This window comes from Cibotium barometz, chromosome 34 (genome assembly GCF_041138505.1).
Source record: "Cibotium barometz isolate CiBa-2024 chromosome 34, ASM4113850v1, whole genome shotgun sequence".
Classification (NCBI taxonomy): domain Eukaryota; kingdom Viridiplantae; phylum Streptophyta; class Polypodiopsida; order Cyatheales; family Cibotiaceae; genus Cibotium; species Cibotium barometz.
The window spans coordinates 35,749,472-35,768,330 of NC_141079.1; the positions used below are offsets into that span (position 1 = coordinate 35,749,472).

Here is an 18,859-nt window from a genome sequence, read left to right on the forward strand (position 1 = left end):
CCCTGGAGTGATATGTGATCACTGTACATCATCCACCAAAAGGAAACAAATTCAAAGTAGTGCGGAATGCTTCGAATTTCGGACGTGGTAATGCCTTGGTGAAGATGTCTGCCACATTTTGATCTGTAGGGCAGTAGATCAGACTGATATCACCTGCCTGGAGTCTCTCTCGAATAAAATGATAGTGAATCTCAATGTGTTTCGTGCGAGCATGAAACACAGGATTCCTGGCCACGGCAATGGCACTCTGACTATCAGTATAGATAGGTGTAGGCTCCTCCACTGAAATGTCCATATCAGTCATGAGACGACGCAGCCAGACACACTCAACGGTAGTAGTGTAGGCTGCTCTGTACTTTGCCTCACAAGACAAAGTGGCCACAGTGGTCTGTTTCTTGCTTAGCCAAGAAATACATGAAGGCCAAGAAAGAAACAATTTCCACTAGTGGAATGTCTGGTATCAAAATCACCAGTCCAATCTGAATCGCTGTAAGCATATAACTGCATGTCACCCCCCTCAGGATAAAGCAATCCAAGAGACAAGGTACCCTGCAAATACCGAAATACACGCTTCACAGCTTGCCAATGTGACAATCACAGGCTGTGCATGAATCTGCTCAACTGAGATAACGGCATACTGAATATCTGGCCGGTAGTACACAAGTAAATAAGGCACCCAACAGCCTGAGCATATGTAGTGGCATCAAATAAAATACTGTCATCTTGTAGTGACAGTTTCATCCCAGGCTCCATAGGAGTGCTAATAGGCTTGCAATCCTGAAATTTAAACTTCTCCAGAAGTTTAGCAACATACCGAGATTGCAACAACCCAATGCCTCTGTTATTCTGCACAAACTGTATGCCCAAATAATAGTGTACGAGACCCAAATCAGACATGTCAAATGTCTGTTGCAGTATCTCTTTAAAAGCTGCAATTTTGTCATCATTTGATCCCATGAGCAAAAGATCATCTACATAAAGACTGATGAGCAGCATATCTTTCTCTTCTTGCTTTACATACAAAGTGGCTTCTGATAGACTATTCACAAAACCTTGAGTGAGCAGGAAAGCATCTATCTTTGCATACCATGTTTCAAACCATACAAGGCCTTTTTCAGCCTGCATACTTTCCCTTCATGACCATGTTCTGCAAAACCTATGGGCTGATGTACATAAACTTCCTCCTCGAGGTCCCCATGTAGGAAAGCAGTCTTGATGTCCAACTGATGAACAACCCAACCACGATGTGCAGCCAATGCAATGACACTCCTAAGTGTCGACATACGGGATGTAGGAGCAAATGTCTCCTCATAATCAATGCCCTTCTTCTGTGCATAGCCCTTTGCAACTAGACGGGCTTTGTACCTGTCAATGGATCCATCTGCATGTCTTTTCAACTTATAGACCCACTTAGTACCAATGGCTTTCTTGCCTTTGGGCAGATCAACCAAATCCCATGTTTGATTCTTTTTAATAGAATCAAGTTCATCCTGCATGGCTTTGTTCCAATGCACATTGTCTCGTGCATCCACAAATGAATCAGGCTCATCATCATCCTGTAAACTAGTTGCCATAACCATATTTAAATGCATGATGTGTGCATGCTCATTGGTCCGTGTCTCCCTACGAGTACGACCAGCAAGAGGAGTCTCTAGATGGCTGTCCTGTAATGTGCTCAAATACCATCTAGGTATATGTTTGACCTGTGGAGCCTGTTGCCCCATATTTGGCTCAACTTCTGGCTCAATCTCCTGCTGAATTTCTGCACCACCTTCATGATTGGCTGGCTGTCCTGCACCCTCATGGGTTGGATCACCAACTGTGGAATGAAACTCCATAGGTAGTAGACCTTCAAACACATCATTTTCAGCCTGTTTTGCATCATAACCAGCCATGGATATTTCTGATTTTTCATCAAAAATCACATCCCGACTAGTAAATATATTCTTGGACAGTGGGTCATATAACCGGTAGCCCTTGCTCTCACGGCTATACCCAACAAAAATACATTTTGTGGCTTTATCATCCAACTTCCTCCTCAACTCTTTGGGTATGTGTGCATATGCAAGACACCCAAAAGTACGAAAATGTGATACCGAAGGCTTGTGGACATGCCAAGCCTCAAAAGGAGTAATGGAAATCAATGCCTTTGTGGGACATCGATTCAAAATATGACAAGCACACATAACAGCTTCCACCAAAAAGATATGTGGTAGCTTCTTTGCCTTTAACATACATCTGGCCATCTCCATGAGTGACCGATTCTTCCTTTCTGCAACCCCATTTTGCTGTGGAGTATAAGGAGTAGTATACTGATGCTTGATACCTCTACTCTCAAGAAAGGAATTCAACATGTGTGACACATATTCCCCCCCTCGATCAGAACGGAGGGTCTTAACCTTGCATCCTGACTCTGTTTCAACAAGTGCTACAAAGGCCAAAAATGCATCATATACCTGTGATTTCTGTGTCAATGGATAGACCCAGCATATACGAGAGAAGTCATCAATAAATGTAGCAAAATAGAAGCAACCTCCTAATGACTTCGTCTGCATGGGACCACAAAGATCACTGTGTATAAGCTGCAACTTTGCAGTTGTTTGTAGAGCCTGATCACGTGGAAAGGAAAACCGATGCATTTTTCCCAAAATACATCCTTCACATATGTGATCTGGAGGCTTCTCCATAAGAGGTAGGTCTGTCAACATGTTATGTTGCTGCATAAGCATAAGACTACCAAAATTTACATGCCCCATGCGAGCATGCCACAACTCCGCATCAACCATAGCTGGAGTAAGAGTGAATGCATTATAAGCAGACTGATCCACTGGCTGAAATGCATCCAACTGATAGAGTCCATGACATAATGTACCAGTAAGCATCAAGGTCAAGGCATTAGCTTTGTCTCTGACCATGCATTTGTCATCATCGAAGTTGACTTGCATACCACACTGTGTTAAAGAAGAAATGGACAACAGATTCTTCTTTATCCCTGGTACATATAAGGCATCTGTAAGGCGAAGAATAGAGCCATCAATGGCTGTGAGCTGAATCTCCCCAATGCCACGAACTGGTATTGGCACATTGAACAGTTTTGCCAACAGGGGCAGGGCATACATTACAAAACTAATCCCTGCGAGATGTGATATGCTTTGAAGAACCACTATCAAAATACCAAGTACATGCATGCTCAGTCACACTGAGTTCCTGTGAAGACCAAGAGGCATCATAACTGCATGTGTAGAAACAATAATCCGTGTCTTCAACAAAAGAAACAGTCTCCAAAGGAGCTTTAGAAGCATCATTTACAGACATCCCAGATTCCTTTGCCTTCTCTTTGGCAATCCTCTTCCTACACTCTGTGATGTAGTGACCTGGCTTCTTACAGTAATGACATTTGCCCTTCTTCTTGGGCTGTCCATCACCTTTCTTGGTATCCTGAGATGAACCACCATCACCTGAATTCTGATTTGAACTCTTTGGCTGAGATTTGCCTTTTCCTTTTTGACCTGTCGTAAATGCTTGTTCAGCACTTGTGTTCATGTTCATGTTCATGTTCTTCCTGATTTGCTCTTCCTGTAACAAGAGAGCAACAAGTTCCTGATACTTTAGGGACTCAACAGCATTCCTCATGCTGAGGTTCAAAGAGGTATGAAAAGCCAAGTAGGATCTTGGCAAAGAGTTTAAGATGGTGGATACAAGCTGTGTCTCAGGAATAATCTCATCCACATTGATGAGTTGCTCTCTCAAATCCTGCAGCTTGTTCAAGTGGCTAGACATATCATCTCCTTCATGCATCTTCTGATTTTCCAGCTCTCTTTTCAAAAATGAGATCCGTGCCTCATTACGAGTAGCATACATTTGCTCCAAAGTCACTCATGCATTCCGTGAAGAGCCAGCTGAATGAATATGAGGTATAATAGACCTCTGTACTGACAATGCAATAAGTGACAAGGCTTGTGCATCTTTGGCATCCCATGTCTTCTGAGCATTTGTTCTTTGAACAGGCTGTGGCTGACCTGGTGCCTGTGCCTGTTGTCCTCTTCCACGAGCACCCCCTTGGGGAGGAGTCTCTGGAGCCAATGGACCTGGACGTGGTTCATCACCACTAACAAAATCCCAAAGACCTTTTGCCACGAGCACATTTCTCAGCATAAAACACCACAAGGAGTGATTCATGCCATCCAGCTTGTCTTCCTTAGACAACACATCACTCTGTTGTTGATTTGCCATTATGCCAATGCACAATGCTGTACCTGTGTATCAAAAAACCCAAAAGCAACAACCCTGAAAGCAACTGTACTCCACTGAATACAGCTGACCAAAATATGCCTGCACTCTCAATCCTTTGAATGTGCAACACAATGCACCACTGACTGAGTAGAGCAACAAAAGTGGCTCACATAGTGCCAAAATGCCCAAAAAATGCCCAAAATTACTGCACCCAAAGCCTTGCAAAAGCCTGTAGAGATTTCTTTGCAAGAAAACCTCCCTGTATCTGCTAGAAAACTTTCACAGAGAAAATGCCCAAATTTTAAAACATGTAAAGCTTACCAAAATGTCACTTTGCAGGTACGGAACAGTAGCAGTGTACTGGGCGATTGTACGGAGCAGACTGTCCGAGCAGAGTACTGGTCGACTGTACAGCGGCTGTACGGAGCTGCAGGTACACGCAGCATGTGCTGGTCGCCTGCTGCTGTCTGCTGTACAGAGCACAGCAGGAGCCTGTACGGACAACTGGTGGCGCTCCTATACGGGCAGCTTGTGGCGAACCTGCACGGACAGCTTGTGGCGAACTGGTTGTACAGGCGACTGTGTACGGAGCAGCTGCTGCAGGGTACGGAACAGAACAGGTCGCCTGCAGGTACTGTACGGAGTTGCAGGTACTGGGCGTGCAGCTGACGGCGAATGTACGGACAGCTAGGCGACGAACTGTACGGACAGCTGCAGGGAAACTTGTACGGGCAGTTGATGGCGACTGACTGAGTGGCTGCAGCTGAACTGAAAACAGGCGAACTGATGGTTATGGCCTGTACGGACAGCTAGGCGAACCAGCTCTGATACCAAATGAAGGGCCCTCACTATGTATCGGAATAGTGGAGTTGTCGCCAATAAAGATGCGACCTGACTGCCGTTTCAGATCCAGAAAGAAGTGTTGAGCTGTTAGGGTTAGGGTTTGGAAGGCACTTCAGCAGGAGGCGTGAGAGGAACACGACTGCTCATGTATTGATTGTGATAAAATGAAGTACAATAGCCACATAAAAGATGTGACCTAAAAGGTGTGTTCACATGGTCCGGCCATAAAGTGTGCCAGGTGGACCAAATCACTTATAAATCAGTATAAGTGAAACTAAGCTAAAACTGGGGGGAAAAAACCTCCACTAATTGAAGTAAAAAGTGCCCCAGTAACCTACTGATGATCACTAGCACTCCCCTGGGTGCATACACAGCATAAAACCCAACACTATTGAATGTAGCCAGGGCATTCGTAAGTCCGGCACAAGATCAATGCAATGATCTTCCGGTCGTATGGGTGGCAACGCATTTGGTAATTCTTCAGCAAAACAATCATTGTACTCTTACAAAAATTTCAACCTATCATTACTAAGAGTATTTACATGCACATTAGTTTCTTCAACATGATCCCGTACAAGAATCAAGTATGCAAAAACACTCTCTTTCATTACTTTCTTAATTTGTACATGAGATACAATGGGGATAGTATCACCCTCCTCAGCAGCGTCAAAAGGCAAGTGCCTTTGACATATCATATTCCCCATGATATGTGTCAAACTTAATAGATTTGTCTCGAGACTTTGATGGATTAGCTTGCATCTCAACATGTTTTCGCCCATTGGGACGGCCCCTATAACTGGCATCATTTTGGGAACAAAAGGAGATACATTGGGCATAGAAACATGTGCCCTGTAAGCATGAGGCATGGTTGGCCCCTCAACATACATTGGTGCATTCTCGTCCATAACTTCTCCCTCTCAAGCACACTTGAGGGCATGAGTAGCATGAGAGACACGCGGAATACCTGCACCAATAGAACATTGCAGCCCATGTTGCATGTGTTGTGCATGCACATTTTCAACCGGCAATGGCATTTGACATACATTTTGACCACTACTATAAACATTGCATTCTTCATGGGCCACATACAAGGTGTGAAGTTGCCGATGGTTCCTCTCTAATTGGATTAGGGTTCATCCTTTTAGGCATGTGCTCTTGTCCAACCACTTGTGGGGATACCAACTTCCAAGACATGTGGGATAGTTGCATTTTATCCATAGGCATCCTCAGTACGAGCCAAGTATGCATGTGCTGCATCCCTCGGCTGCATGTGCAACTCTTGAGCTCTATTGCCGTGGCATGATCCATAAATGGTTCACCTTTCTTGGCCTTTAAACGATCATGTATCAATGGATCCTGGTAGTAGAGCTTCAATTTTTCTTCTTGTGCATAAAGAAGAGCCCGTATATAGGTAAGTTCAGCCCTTAAGGCTATGATGAACTCTCCTTCCTGCATTTTCTCTATGGGACGGTTGTCCCCCATGTTCTTGTTCCTTGGTATGCACCACATGAGTATGTTCTTCTTGTAAAGTATTGGAAGCATGCATATCATTGTCCATGCCTCTTGTGTTGACGTCTTTAACATTCATTGTACGACTGTCCGTAGTATTGTAAGTGTAGAGATAGCTAGCGTTCACGGTGATCGTCTTGCATGATGGAAGTGAAAGAGAACCGTATGCCTTGATACCAATGTAATTCCACTAGTCAGTGTGGAATGTTTGGTTGAACACAAGGCTTATCAATACACTTAAATACACTAAGATTTAATGGACAACAAGCATGATACAAGATGTAATTTGCTGAATTGACAAGAGATGCACAATGAGCCGCCCCTCTCTCAAATAGTGTATATTGATAAGCTTTTCATGAAAGCTTTCTAGTGAGTATTTCCCTTCTCTTTTCTCTCTTTTAAGTTTTTCTTTTTGACCTTGGGAGAATGAAGTACATAGTTTCATGGACATTTTTGACGAGATTTCCATACCAATGCATATGAATACAATATTGCAAACAATATGGTTGTCGGTGAAGATCTTCAACTCACACTACCCTCTCAAATGTCCATGTTCCCTACCATCGTCTCTCTATTGTTCCATCCACACATAGTAGAAACAATCTTCAAGAGAGCATGTAGGATAAGAGAACACTACACAAGGTATGTGAATATGGATTCTTGCTCCAGAACACTACACAAGGTATGTGAATATGGATTCCTGCTCCTCCCTCTTGCTACTTGCTTCCATAATTGAGCAGTAAAGCTTACCAATTGCAAGGAGAGTTGATGTCAGCGGAAGTCTTCGCGATGGAAGCGTATGGAGTGTTGAAATCTTCAATTTATTGCGATCATTCGTGAGACAAAAGTTTTCAAGTGGATGCAAGGAACCCTGGGTGTAGCATGCGCCAAGCTAGAACCATGTGAAACAACGAGGCCTTCTTTAAACTTGAGCTTAGTGAGTCTTTAGCAATCTTTTATAACAGCATACATGAATCTGAAAGATGTAGTCGACACTAGTTGGGGTCCCAAATTACATAGTGAAGGGCCTCCCTGTAAGCAAGAGTATTTGGTTTATTTCTTCTTTTGGAGAATCGAATACAAGTTGAAACTGTGTCCACAAGATTGAGCGGACAAACTGACTGACCGTCCGCCAAACGCAAGAACAAAGTGACCAAATGCTAGGTAGAATTGTGCATAAGCTGCAGGCGATTGTGAAGCTATCTTCAAAGAGGATACACCGGCCTGAGAATGAGGGTTGGTGTGCTGAGATCTCTTGAAAAGGCCGAGCTTCTTTTGCCTTGGGATGAAAGCACAAGAGTGATTGTAAGTATGCAAAGGCTGAAGCCTATGCACACATGCTTGACTGAATTGCTTGATAACTCTGATTCTAATCTGATGATCTTTGGGTCTGACGATGGCTTGCCTTTTTATATGGGTTTAGGGGTTGGTCGGCTGCCAGAACAGTTGTTGGTCTGCTGTAATATTGCCACGACTAGTTTATTTAGCATTTAATGCTTGTGTTAACACGTGGCTGGTTTTACACCTGGCCGATTGCTGCAACACCTGGCCGACAGCAGTTTGCCTCTGGCTGATTGCATGCCTAAGCCCATAAGGGCTGCCGACTGGTGGCTAGGGATATTACCTACCCCTTGCAAGGCTGCCCACTTATTGGGGCTGCCTTGGGGCTGGGCCTAGGGTTGGCCCCTACTACATGAAGTGTACTAATATGCTTTAATGCAATCTACTCCTAGAGTCCTATGGCTGACATCTACATGCACCTACATGATGAACACTTGCTGAATTCTCCAAAGTCGTTTAAGAGGACTGTCCTGACATTGACCTGACAGACCTCTATAGTTAGGAGATTGACCTACATAGCTCGTTCTTGACATGTCCCAGACTGGGGCTCACAAAGGGGGTCACGACATACGACAAAATATCCTAAAAGGTACTACTTTTGTACATGATTCTTGCATTGTTGATGAGCCAATTTGTCACCGTGTACCACAGTGCATGGGTGCACGTGACATTGGGAAAGCTTCCCCTATGGTTAAACATAAGAAAGAAAGAGGCTGAAATTAGGATTTTCAGCCAAAAGACCAGAGATTACAACAAAGAAAAGGATTTTTTTGCTGAATTTTAGCCATTGGAAGTGTGTAGGAGAAAGAACCTACAGTGTCCTTCTTTGCCACTGTACCATCATAAATACGCGCTAAGTACATCACAGACTCAAAGGACTTAATTATGTTCCACCTTACCTCATTCTAATAATCATGAGGTAATACCTAAAGGAAAAATAGGCAAGACATAATGATTTGGGAGTCCGAGAACTTAGAAAGAAGCTCTCGAAACTCTTGAATGAAACCCACCAATTGTATTTTCTATAGTCGATGAAAATCCACAATCTCATATGGCTCTCTAAAAAAAAGTCTCCAAGAACACATTCTTGAAGTTGAGGAAAATCCACAATCTCTTCTAACTCTAAAAAAAGTCTCTAAGAACACATTCTTGAAACTTAGTCTTTAATCATGGAGGTTATTGCTTGTTACGATCCATCCTAGTCCCATAAATTTAACTTGTACGAGGGCTTAGGTTAAGCCTAGCTATAGGTTGGATTAGAAGCTAAGATTTTGAGAACATTTATCAGGGCTAACTAGGGCATTAGCAGTGTGATCAATGAGAGAAGGTTAAAGAGATACGGCTTGGAATCACTCTTGGGAGCTTGGAAAACACTCTAACAAGCTTGGATATGGTGTAGGGAAGAAGAAAGTGCAGAAAATACAGTCATAAAGCCTCTTGAAGGGGGGCGCCAACTTCTAGAGAGGGGAGAAGAGGGAGATGATGAGATGTCCATCCTAGGTGTTAGGTAGAGAGAGGGAAAGTGAATCGGGATCCAAGCGGGGATTGACACATGGCTTGTTGCTCTCTTTGAACAAAGGGGATAAGGTGTGGGCTGTGGACATTGAGCTTTGTCCACCTCGAGACATCAGTTTGTGGGAACATAGGGTTGGTCATAATTTATAAGTGATTTTTGGTCGCCCAAAACTTAATAAAGTGTGTACACACTCACTTATAAATTAATGCTAGATCTTAAGGCTCAATTATGACCAATAATTACTACGTGTCACATGCCACATAACCATGTCAGTAGATAGTTTTACACGCACGGTTCACGGGCAGGCATCTTCTTATCCGCAACTACACATTGGTCCAACAAGCATGAAAACAACATGCAAATACAATTTATAGGCAAGTACATAAAGATGCTGTGCAATGCAGCATTGGTAGGGAGAATCCCCGTTCCTATGTGTTCCAAGCAAGTACACGAGGTACCAGACCCAATGGAATACCAATCCTCTAGGCATTTTTGAGCATTTACACGAAGGCACAAGTCCCAACGAAAAGTCAAATCCATAGTATTACATGAGTGGCATCAATCCCTTGCATAATATCTATGGACGCCAGTCCAATGTATACACAAAATGAGAGAGCACGGGTGAAACAGTTGGGTGACCAAATGGTGACAACTACCATTCTCAATGCATTTTCGAGCATTTACACACAGGCACAAGTCCCAACGGAAAGCCAAATCCACAGTACTACATGAGTGGAATCAATCCCCTGCGTAATAGCCATGGACGCTAGTCCAATGTATACACATAATGAGAGCACGGGTGGACCAGTGGACCAGTTGGGTGGCCAAATGGTGACAACTACCATTCTGAATGCATTGCCTGACTCATATCAGAGCTTTTTTGTTGCTCATGAAAGGCAATGCAAATGCCTTTTTTCTTTTGATGAGATCGTTTTGATAGGGACAATCCTTGTTCATGAGACTATACCAAAATAAATTTTTTCCAAGCAAGTACATGAGGTACGAGACCCAATGGAACATCGATCCTCTAGGCATTTTCGAGCATTTACATAGAGACACAAGTCCCAACGGAAAGCCAAATCCACAATATTACATGGGTGGCATCAATCCCTTGCATAACAGCCATGGACGCGAGTCCAATGTATACACATAATGAGAAAGCACGAGTGGACCTGTTGGGTGGCCAAATGGTGACAACTATCATCCTCAATGCATTGCACTCATATCAGGGCTTTGTTATTGCACTTCTGTTCATGAAAGACAATGCAAATGCCTTTTCTTTTGATGAGATCGTGTCTTTGCTCCTGCAAGAGGAGCAATCCCGGACGAACAAATTGGGAATAAGGGTTGGTGATCAGGCTTTTGCCGCTCAAGGCAAAGGTAAAGGGAAGGCATTCATTGCGAGTGGGTTCAAAGCTAAAGGTGGGACAACTGCCTCTTCTGGCAAGGATGTAGACAAAGGAAAATGTAATTAATGTTGGAAGTGAGGGCACTACATGAATGAGTGCAGGAAAAGGCTTGCAAAAGAGAAGGAGAGGAAAGACTTTGGCATGTCTATAGAGCCAATGCACCAGCACCTAGTGCTTTGACAAGAAGAGCTATGCTCAAGATGAACGGGTATTCCAGGTACCTTGCAGCTATGATCCTTCCTTACATGACGTATGCATAGAAGTTACAAATGTTGATGTATGGTACTTTGCTAATGGTGCTAGCAAGCACATCACATTACAGCGTCATCTCTTCTCTTGCTTGGAAGATGCTTCTGAGGGGGGCACAATTACATGTGCAAACAACTCCAATTGTGTTGTTAAAGGAGTTGGAAAGATTGAGCTGATCGCTGCAAATGGTGGGATGATCACTCTCTCTAGTGTATTGTATGTACCAAGTATAAAGAAGAATCTCATGTCAGTTTTGGTCATTGTTGGGTCTAGCCTAGTGGTCCGTTTTATGGATGACGGATGCATTGTACATGATTGCAGTGATGTGGATATTATTGTTGCATCCGGTACTTTATGTCATGGTCTTTACAGACTTAATGTATAAAAGAGAGTTGCATGTGATGCACATGCAGTGTCTTAGTACATCGAGTGTGACAGATGCAGAGCTATGGCATGCTCAATTTGGTCACCTCAACTTTGCTAGTTTGCTATGCTTGCAAAGGCATGATATGGTCTTTGCATTGCCGCCACTTGATGCACTTGTCAAAGATGTCTAACATGTCTACGAGGGTTGCATTTTACACAAGGTGCACCGGGCACCATTTTCGTGAGTTTATGCAATTCCACTTTGAGAGAGAGAGAGAGAGAGAGAGAGAGAGAGAGAGAGAGAGAGAAATGAAATGAAATGTTATATTAACGTCTTCAAAAGGCCAAAGTGACCTATGAGACCAAAGTTACAACCATGTGACATCTGATACACTGTTTGGAAAAGAAAAGAAAGAACTAAAGGTAAGTATCTAGCCCTACAATACATCAGTAGGGAGCATCCGGAAGCAGCAACTAGGGAGAGTGGGAAGCTAATGCTACTAGTCAAAATGGGGTACATGAGTACATGGATACATGAATACATGAATATGGGGGAGTACAAAAGTGACAGTGAGTACAACAGTAAATGGTTGGAGTGGTAATCATCCTAGGAGCTCAGCATGGGTCTCTGCCGGATGGCCTGGATATTTGCCATAGTGAGATGCCTGGTCGGACGAGCCCGATGCCTTGCAATGATGCTCTGAATCCTCGGGTGTAGGCACTGTCTCCGATGTGAGGATCCGCGAACCCTCGGGCGTCTGGATCTGCCCAACTGGATAGCTCTCTCAACTAGAGTCCCACGAGGTGCCCATTGCCCACTGCTGGGCTGTCGGGTGTGTGCCCTACCGGGTAGTCCCTCTAAAGAAGTCAGTAATTTGTCTCTGTGTGGACTCCTTGCCAGTCGGGCGTCTGCTCCTGATAATGGACTCTCTGAGCCTGCGGATCTCCAGGAGATAAAAACCTAAGCATCGCTGATCACAGTAGTCCATGACTCTACCCAGTGGTCCAAATCCCTCTCTGAAAAGGCAATGGTAGAGAGAGAGAGAGAGAGAGAGAGAGAGAGAGAGAGAGAGAGAGAGAGAGAGAGAGAGGATAGTAGTCAACACAGTATTGGGTCCCAAATACTCCCCTGCAAGTAGGAGTATTTGCTTATATCTCATTGGAGAACTTTTACAATGAATATGAACGATGACTGAAATGCCAAGCCAGACGAAGACGACAAGAAAGTTGTCCTCTTGTCCAGCATCGAAGATTTAACAAAATATGATGACATCCTAACTTATCTTAGGGTGAATAGACAGACTTCTTTTGATTACATGATTGCAGCTTTGATAGATGAAGATCATCATCTCAAAGAGACGCAAGACAGAGCATTCGACCTTGACAAAGCCATCTTCATAAAGGGAAAAGGCAGAAGCGCCAACCAGCAACACATTCGTATATAACCATGCGCATGATATTCAGCATAAATCATCCATTATCAAATCAGTCTACAGCAATTTTCCAAGCAGTTTGGTGTATCAAAAGCCTCTGGCTTCCTTGTGCATACTTTCAGCAGTCAGCACCTCGGCGGGTGCTACAGTTCCCAAGGCCTCCTCTGCGAAGAGGTTCTTCAGCATTCAGCCAGCATATGTGCATCCCTCAGTTTTGGGCTTGCATAGTGGTCATTGAAGAGCTATTCAAAGGAGCATGGACAAGCGTGCGTTCAGTCTATTTGTCCTTGTGTGCTAATTGTTGAATGAGAGAGCCCAAATTGTTTAAATGTTCCCCTAGATTTATAGTTTGACTCATTTTTGAGCCAAAGAATCTTTGCTTGGAAAAAACCTTGGAATAGTTAATTTTATTACCAAACACATTTTCAAGCTTGTCCCATACCTCTTTTGCAGTTTTGTTGAGCTTGGGAAAAGCCTTGGAATTGTTAATTTTATTACCAAACACATTTACAAGCTTGTCCTATACCTCTTTTGCAGTTTTGTTGAAGTCTACATGATGAATGAGACTATTGGGGCCAGTCTATGCCAGTGTCTTGTCATTTTTGTCTTCCCAAAATGCACCTTGAATGCCTTCAGGTTTTTCCTCGGTGCCATTGTCACACATGAGAAGTAGATGAATCTTTTTTTGCCAAGTAGGGAAGTTAGGACTGGGCACTGCTTCTGTTAGGATCCATGGTATATGTAGAGGCTAATGACAGCCCTGAATGTGGCAGATATATTGAGCAACAAGTAGATAAGCTAGAAGGTTTCCGGGTAGTGTAGGAGCATAAGAAGGATGTATGAAAGGCCTATGTGGAGAGCAAGGAAGGAAATTGAGTAATGGGCACTGAAGTTGGGGCCAGGGCTGTAGAGGAGGTGACGCAGTAGGCAGTGTCGAGCTCCTACAGTGCGCAGGAGAGTCTGTGGAGGAGAAGGCCATGAAGAGGAGCAGGAGGTGGCGGCTCAGTCCAGAGCATTGGGGGCCACAACAGCAGCACAACTGGGCTGGAGGCGAATGGAGAAGATCAGGCGGAGCAGCTGCGGCGGTGACAGTGGAGCAGGCCAGGCAGTGGCGATGGTGGAGCAGGACAAGCAGAGCAGCGGTGGAAAAGCTGGTGTTGGTGGTTGCCTGAGCACTTGCTGCCAAAAAAATCTGGTGAAACTGGCGTGGCCGCTGATGAGCTGGGCACGGTAGTGTACCCAGCACTAGCACCGCCTGAAAATGTTGGTGGCAGGAGGCCGACCTGGCTCTGATTCCATTTGTGAGGCTTAGGGTTAGCAGACCAGCACTATGGAGGATGATGGACCTCTATGGTGTATGTACAGAAGAGAGAGGGAGTGGGCAATGTAACAAATTGAAAGCTGATGATTGCACAATACAATATGTAATGCTTGTATTGATTGATATGAAGTTTACAAGTGTCAAGGTGCGATGCTTTTATAGGCAGAATGCCTTATCTTTCTCAACACACTTCTCACTAGGGCAGTGACACTCAGCTATACCAGTGATATCACTGCTTACACACACAAACACTTAAGTGGCTATAAGCCATTGTTCACACTCTTGCCCACATTTACCTTTAAGAGGGGTTCACACACATACACTCATAGGGAGTGTGCACACAAAATATCCAACATGAAGGTGATGTTGGGAAAGAGGTGGGGGCAAAGCAGGGGATACAACGAAGTTGGAGCAAAACGTAGCAAGGACGAAGGTGATGCTGGGGTAGAGGTGGGGGCAGCGCGAAGTGATGGTGGGTGTGAGGGTTTCAGTGCAGCGAGGGTGATGTCGACGCGGCGCAGTTTTTTTTTTTTTGGGGGGGGGGGGGGGTGGCATCTGATTGCAGCCTAAGGTATTTTTACAAAGTCGATTTTTAATATTGGGTCTTAATACAAGGTCGTGGGGCTCGTTGACTACAGGCCAACTTTTGAATCATCCGATCTGCCCCTCTCACCAGTATATAAGCAGCGATTGGGGTCATTACTAGGCATCTGATTGTACATGAGGAGTATTACTGCCAAAGAGCGATTCTCACATGTGCAGGAGAGTTAGTGCCGATCTGCAAGGAGTCAATACTGGGCTGTGTGTTTGTTCCTAACAGTAACGTGTGACCGAGATCGGGGAAGATCTACTTGGGTTTATATTTGGTGCTTGAGAGGCATTCATTTTAACCTTTTCTTGTACATGAAGATAGGTTTTAAGTCTTCTTGGTGTGTGTGCTTGCGGTTTTGTTCCACTGCACTGCTCTCTCTCTCTCTCTCTCTCTCTCTCTCTCTCTCTCATTAACTCTTGCACACTTTAGCACACCCTTTTGTTTTCTTTTCAAAGGTTTCATGTTTTGAATACTTCAATACAAATTAATTTCTGGCTGCTAATGGTTGTGTTGGAATTGAGCAGTGTCAGGCATTCATTGACGAGCTTTCTGCTTCACATTCAACAGACCTGCAACAACGGGCTTATGAATTGCAAGCACTCTTGGGATTTGATGCTGATACTGTAGGTGCTGTATTGCCCATCGACGCAAGCTGTGAAGATATTGAGGTACCATCTGATGGAGCACACTCTTCTTTGGATATTTTGCTCTCGTTGCAGTATGGTTCTTGATGTGTGAATAGTGACCACAATTTTTGCTTTTGCCAGGTTGACAAGAATCTTCCTTTTCTGAACAATTATGTTCAATCCATGCTATCTAAGGGGGCCAAACCATATACTCCAGCAAGTGAGAGGCTTCAAATGGGTGGCCCAATATCCTGGGCAAGCCAACATGATGAGACTGTTGTTGCTAATCACTCCCTACGATTCGATCCATATGAGAAGCCCAAGCTACCAATTCCATCCATCACTCCTGTTGCTTCTCATGAAAGTGGTGACCACAGGGTGGATAGAAGTGGGAAAGCATCCTATCCAGCTTATCAATCCTCTGTAGCTCCAGATGTGGATTCTTTGAATCTAGATGCTGCACGCTTACGACTAGAAGGAGTGCAGAAGAAATGGGGGCGTCAAATGTATAGCAGCTCGTCAGCATCATCATCAGCAAATCAAGAAAGAGCTATTAATGGGTCACCTGCTCCTGATGCTGACAGGAACTCAAGCAGTAGGGAAAGTATGCCAGTTGGCATTCAAGAGTCGAAGTACACCACCAACAGAAGTAAGCAGCCCGAAGTCTCAGCTGAAAAGCAAAAGCTTGCGGCTTCTCTTTTTGGTGGTGTTCCCAAAACGGATTCAAGTGGTAAAGCATCAGCTAAGGCCCACAAGCAAGCCGCTGTGAAAAACCTTCCACCTGGTCATAAAAAAGTTGATTCTGCAGCATTGATTGATACCAAAAACCAGGCTTCTGCACCACCACCTCCTGACCTACTTGACCTAAGTGAAGAGGAGCCATCAGTTGCCAGCTCCAGGGACCCAATGAAGGATCTTGAGGGCCTTCTTGATTTGACAGATTCTGGAGCTTCTTCAAAACCTGTTGCTACAGCTACAAATTCTCCAAGTGTGGATATAATGTCTCTGTATGAAGCAAACACGTTGCAGCACATGAGTGGCATGGCTAGTACCAACAATATAGTGGATTTAATGGCTAGTATTGCACCAGGTAAAATTTTGCTGGAGAACTCGACTGTATTAGGAGGACTTTCTTCAAGTTCTGGGACGACTGCAGGAGTCAACGTTTCGGGACACTTGGCAACAGCAGCTAAGAAAGGCCCTTCAGTTGAAAAATCTATACAAAAAGACGCTCGGTCACGGCAAGTGGGAGTCACACCAACTGGCCCCAACCCTGACCTGTTCAAAGACTTGCTCAAGTGAGATTTTGGAATTATACATTGATCTTTTGAGCAGCTGACACTGCACAGAATAGCTGGTTCCGAGGCGTACTATCTGCTTGAAGCAACCAATAGCTGAATAAATGGAAATTTTCGTCCCAATCTTGGTCGGGTATGACAAAGTGCAGCTTGTGTGCATAGGTTTGTAATGTTCCAATTAAAATTGAACTTGAACAGTTGCTGTATGAGATGAGGTGCTAGGTGATTTTTCTGGCAAGCAGTCTGATAAATGGCAGAGTAAGTGGTGACTTGTCTTAACATTGTTGAGTAAGCCTGCATAATTTTCATGCAGAGGACTATTGAGTGAGCGAAGAGAGTACTGCTTTTAGGATTTCTTTACTAAGGCATATTAGAATGTCAGGCGGTACTGCATGCAAAAAACCTTTTTTTCTCGCTTTTTCGTAGGAATCGAGCTTCATAGTTAGCTTGTGTTGATGGTGGTAAAAGGGGATATTACTCAGGGGGTTAAGGTTATTATAGATATTTCCTATTCTGTACTAAGACATCCCCTGCTCGGATGGCCGGGGAAGATTCCCTGCCTGTAAGGGACAGCGTAAGATATTTGCAATGTTGTGTGTAAGATAATCACCAGGGAGGGCCAATTTTTATGTACCATGGTCTGCCGCATTTGTACAAGGCTAGAAGTGAGTAGTCTGCACATGCAGGAGAATGATTATCATGGTTGTATGGAATTCAAATGGCTCACTCTGGTCAACGCGAAGCAATGTTGAAATATTATTCAATGGTAAAGGCATTATTTTGGTACAAAGAGATGAGATAAAGGCCACGTGAGTTGAATGAAAAGTAAACAGATTAGATTGAATAGATAGTGGGGCCATGCATGATCCATCCCTTAAAACTTTAAACAGTAAAATCATTTTAAGTTGTTTTGTGTGTCCCTCACACTACTGACCTACCTAGGCATGTAAACTGCAATATGTTGCTTCATGCTCAAAGAAATGAAAAGGGTATTTTTTATTAATAAAACAAAGTAACCATAGCTCAAAGACGATTTTGTTTTACATGTACCAAAGGTGCTATTTTTTGAATTCCTTTCTCCATATTCTTGCGAAGGTAGGACTGGAAATCTCATACCGCAGTCCCTTCGATTTTCAAAGGTGCAAGAGGCAAGAAATCTTTGGTTGTGTTCTATATCAGTTGAAAGGTGCATGTTGTCCATATTTAACTATAGGGGCATATGCTTGTGTTGTATCAAAGCTTCCTTCATGCATTAGTTTCCTGTAGCACAAGAAGACCATAATAAAATAAGAGTTGAAGGGTCCCACGTTTTTTGCGCGGATGTCATTTAGTCTTTCGTCCACGATGGATAGGTAGTCTCCTCTCTGTAAATGAAAGGGGGGAGAGGTAGCACTCCGGCCTGACCATGATGTGCCTATGGTCCATTTCTATCTAGCAACATGTTGAATAGGGCATGGTCACCCAAAAAGACCCTGATTTGCTAGCTTTGGGCTCATCTTTCACCAAACTACCGGGTGACCATCTTCGTTTGTTTGAGATGCTTTTCCTTCAATCGTGCTTTTGCGACATGCTATTGTGTTGGCCTCCCTTCACGGGTTAAGGTGAGTCCAATGCATGTATGCAATTTTGGCGGGCAAGCTTTGTATGAAGTCCAAGCTATTGCCTAGCAATCCCTTTGGGGTTAAGCAACAATCTCACTAGTGCATAAGCAAGAGGACCTATCGTTATTGCTAGATCCAATTTCTCCCTTACTTTAGGGGAACAACACCCTTTGTTCCTTTACTTGACTCCCTTTTTACCATCCCTTTCCCTTCTCTTTCCTCCCACTTTTAAAGTCTTTTGAAGGAAACAACCCTAGCATAGTGATCTTAAGTAGCAAAGAACCCAAATTGTAATTTAATTCTCAATCCACCATACTGGTAGTCATTTCATAAGGTTAGGGAACTTGGTATACATATCCCAAGCAATCGAAAGTATAGTAGAAAAACTATTAGTGTAGTTCACTATCCCTCAACTTTAGAGATGTACAAATAAGAATATAAAAAAACTACATTCCGATATTGTTACACTATAGAAAGACAACTAGAAAACTAATTATCCTTAGTGTAATACTGCAATAGTGT

The 18,859-nt window shown here is 43.7% G+C and overlaps 1 protein-coding gene across 4 annotated transcripts in view; it reads left to right on the plus strand.

Annotated features, from left to right (window-relative positions):
- The window catches only part of LOC147618970 (AP-4 complex subunit epsilon-like), a 57,854-nt gene extending 40,668 nt beyond the window's left edge, over window positions 1-17,186 (plus strand). For all 4 annotated transcript variants that reach the window (XM_086774174.1, XM_086774175.1, XM_086774176.1 and 1 more), the window contains exons 11-12: window positions 15,337-15,480; window positions 15,580-17,186. In XM_086774174.1, the coding sequence (XP_086630300.1) occupies window positions 15,337-15,480; window positions 15,580-16,740 (1,305 nt within the window). In that variant the 3' untranslated portion in view covers window positions 16,741-17,186. The remainder of the gene's footprint in view (window positions 1-15,336; window positions 15,481-15,579) is intronic.
- Window positions 17,187-18,859: the final 1,673 nt, after the last annotated feature.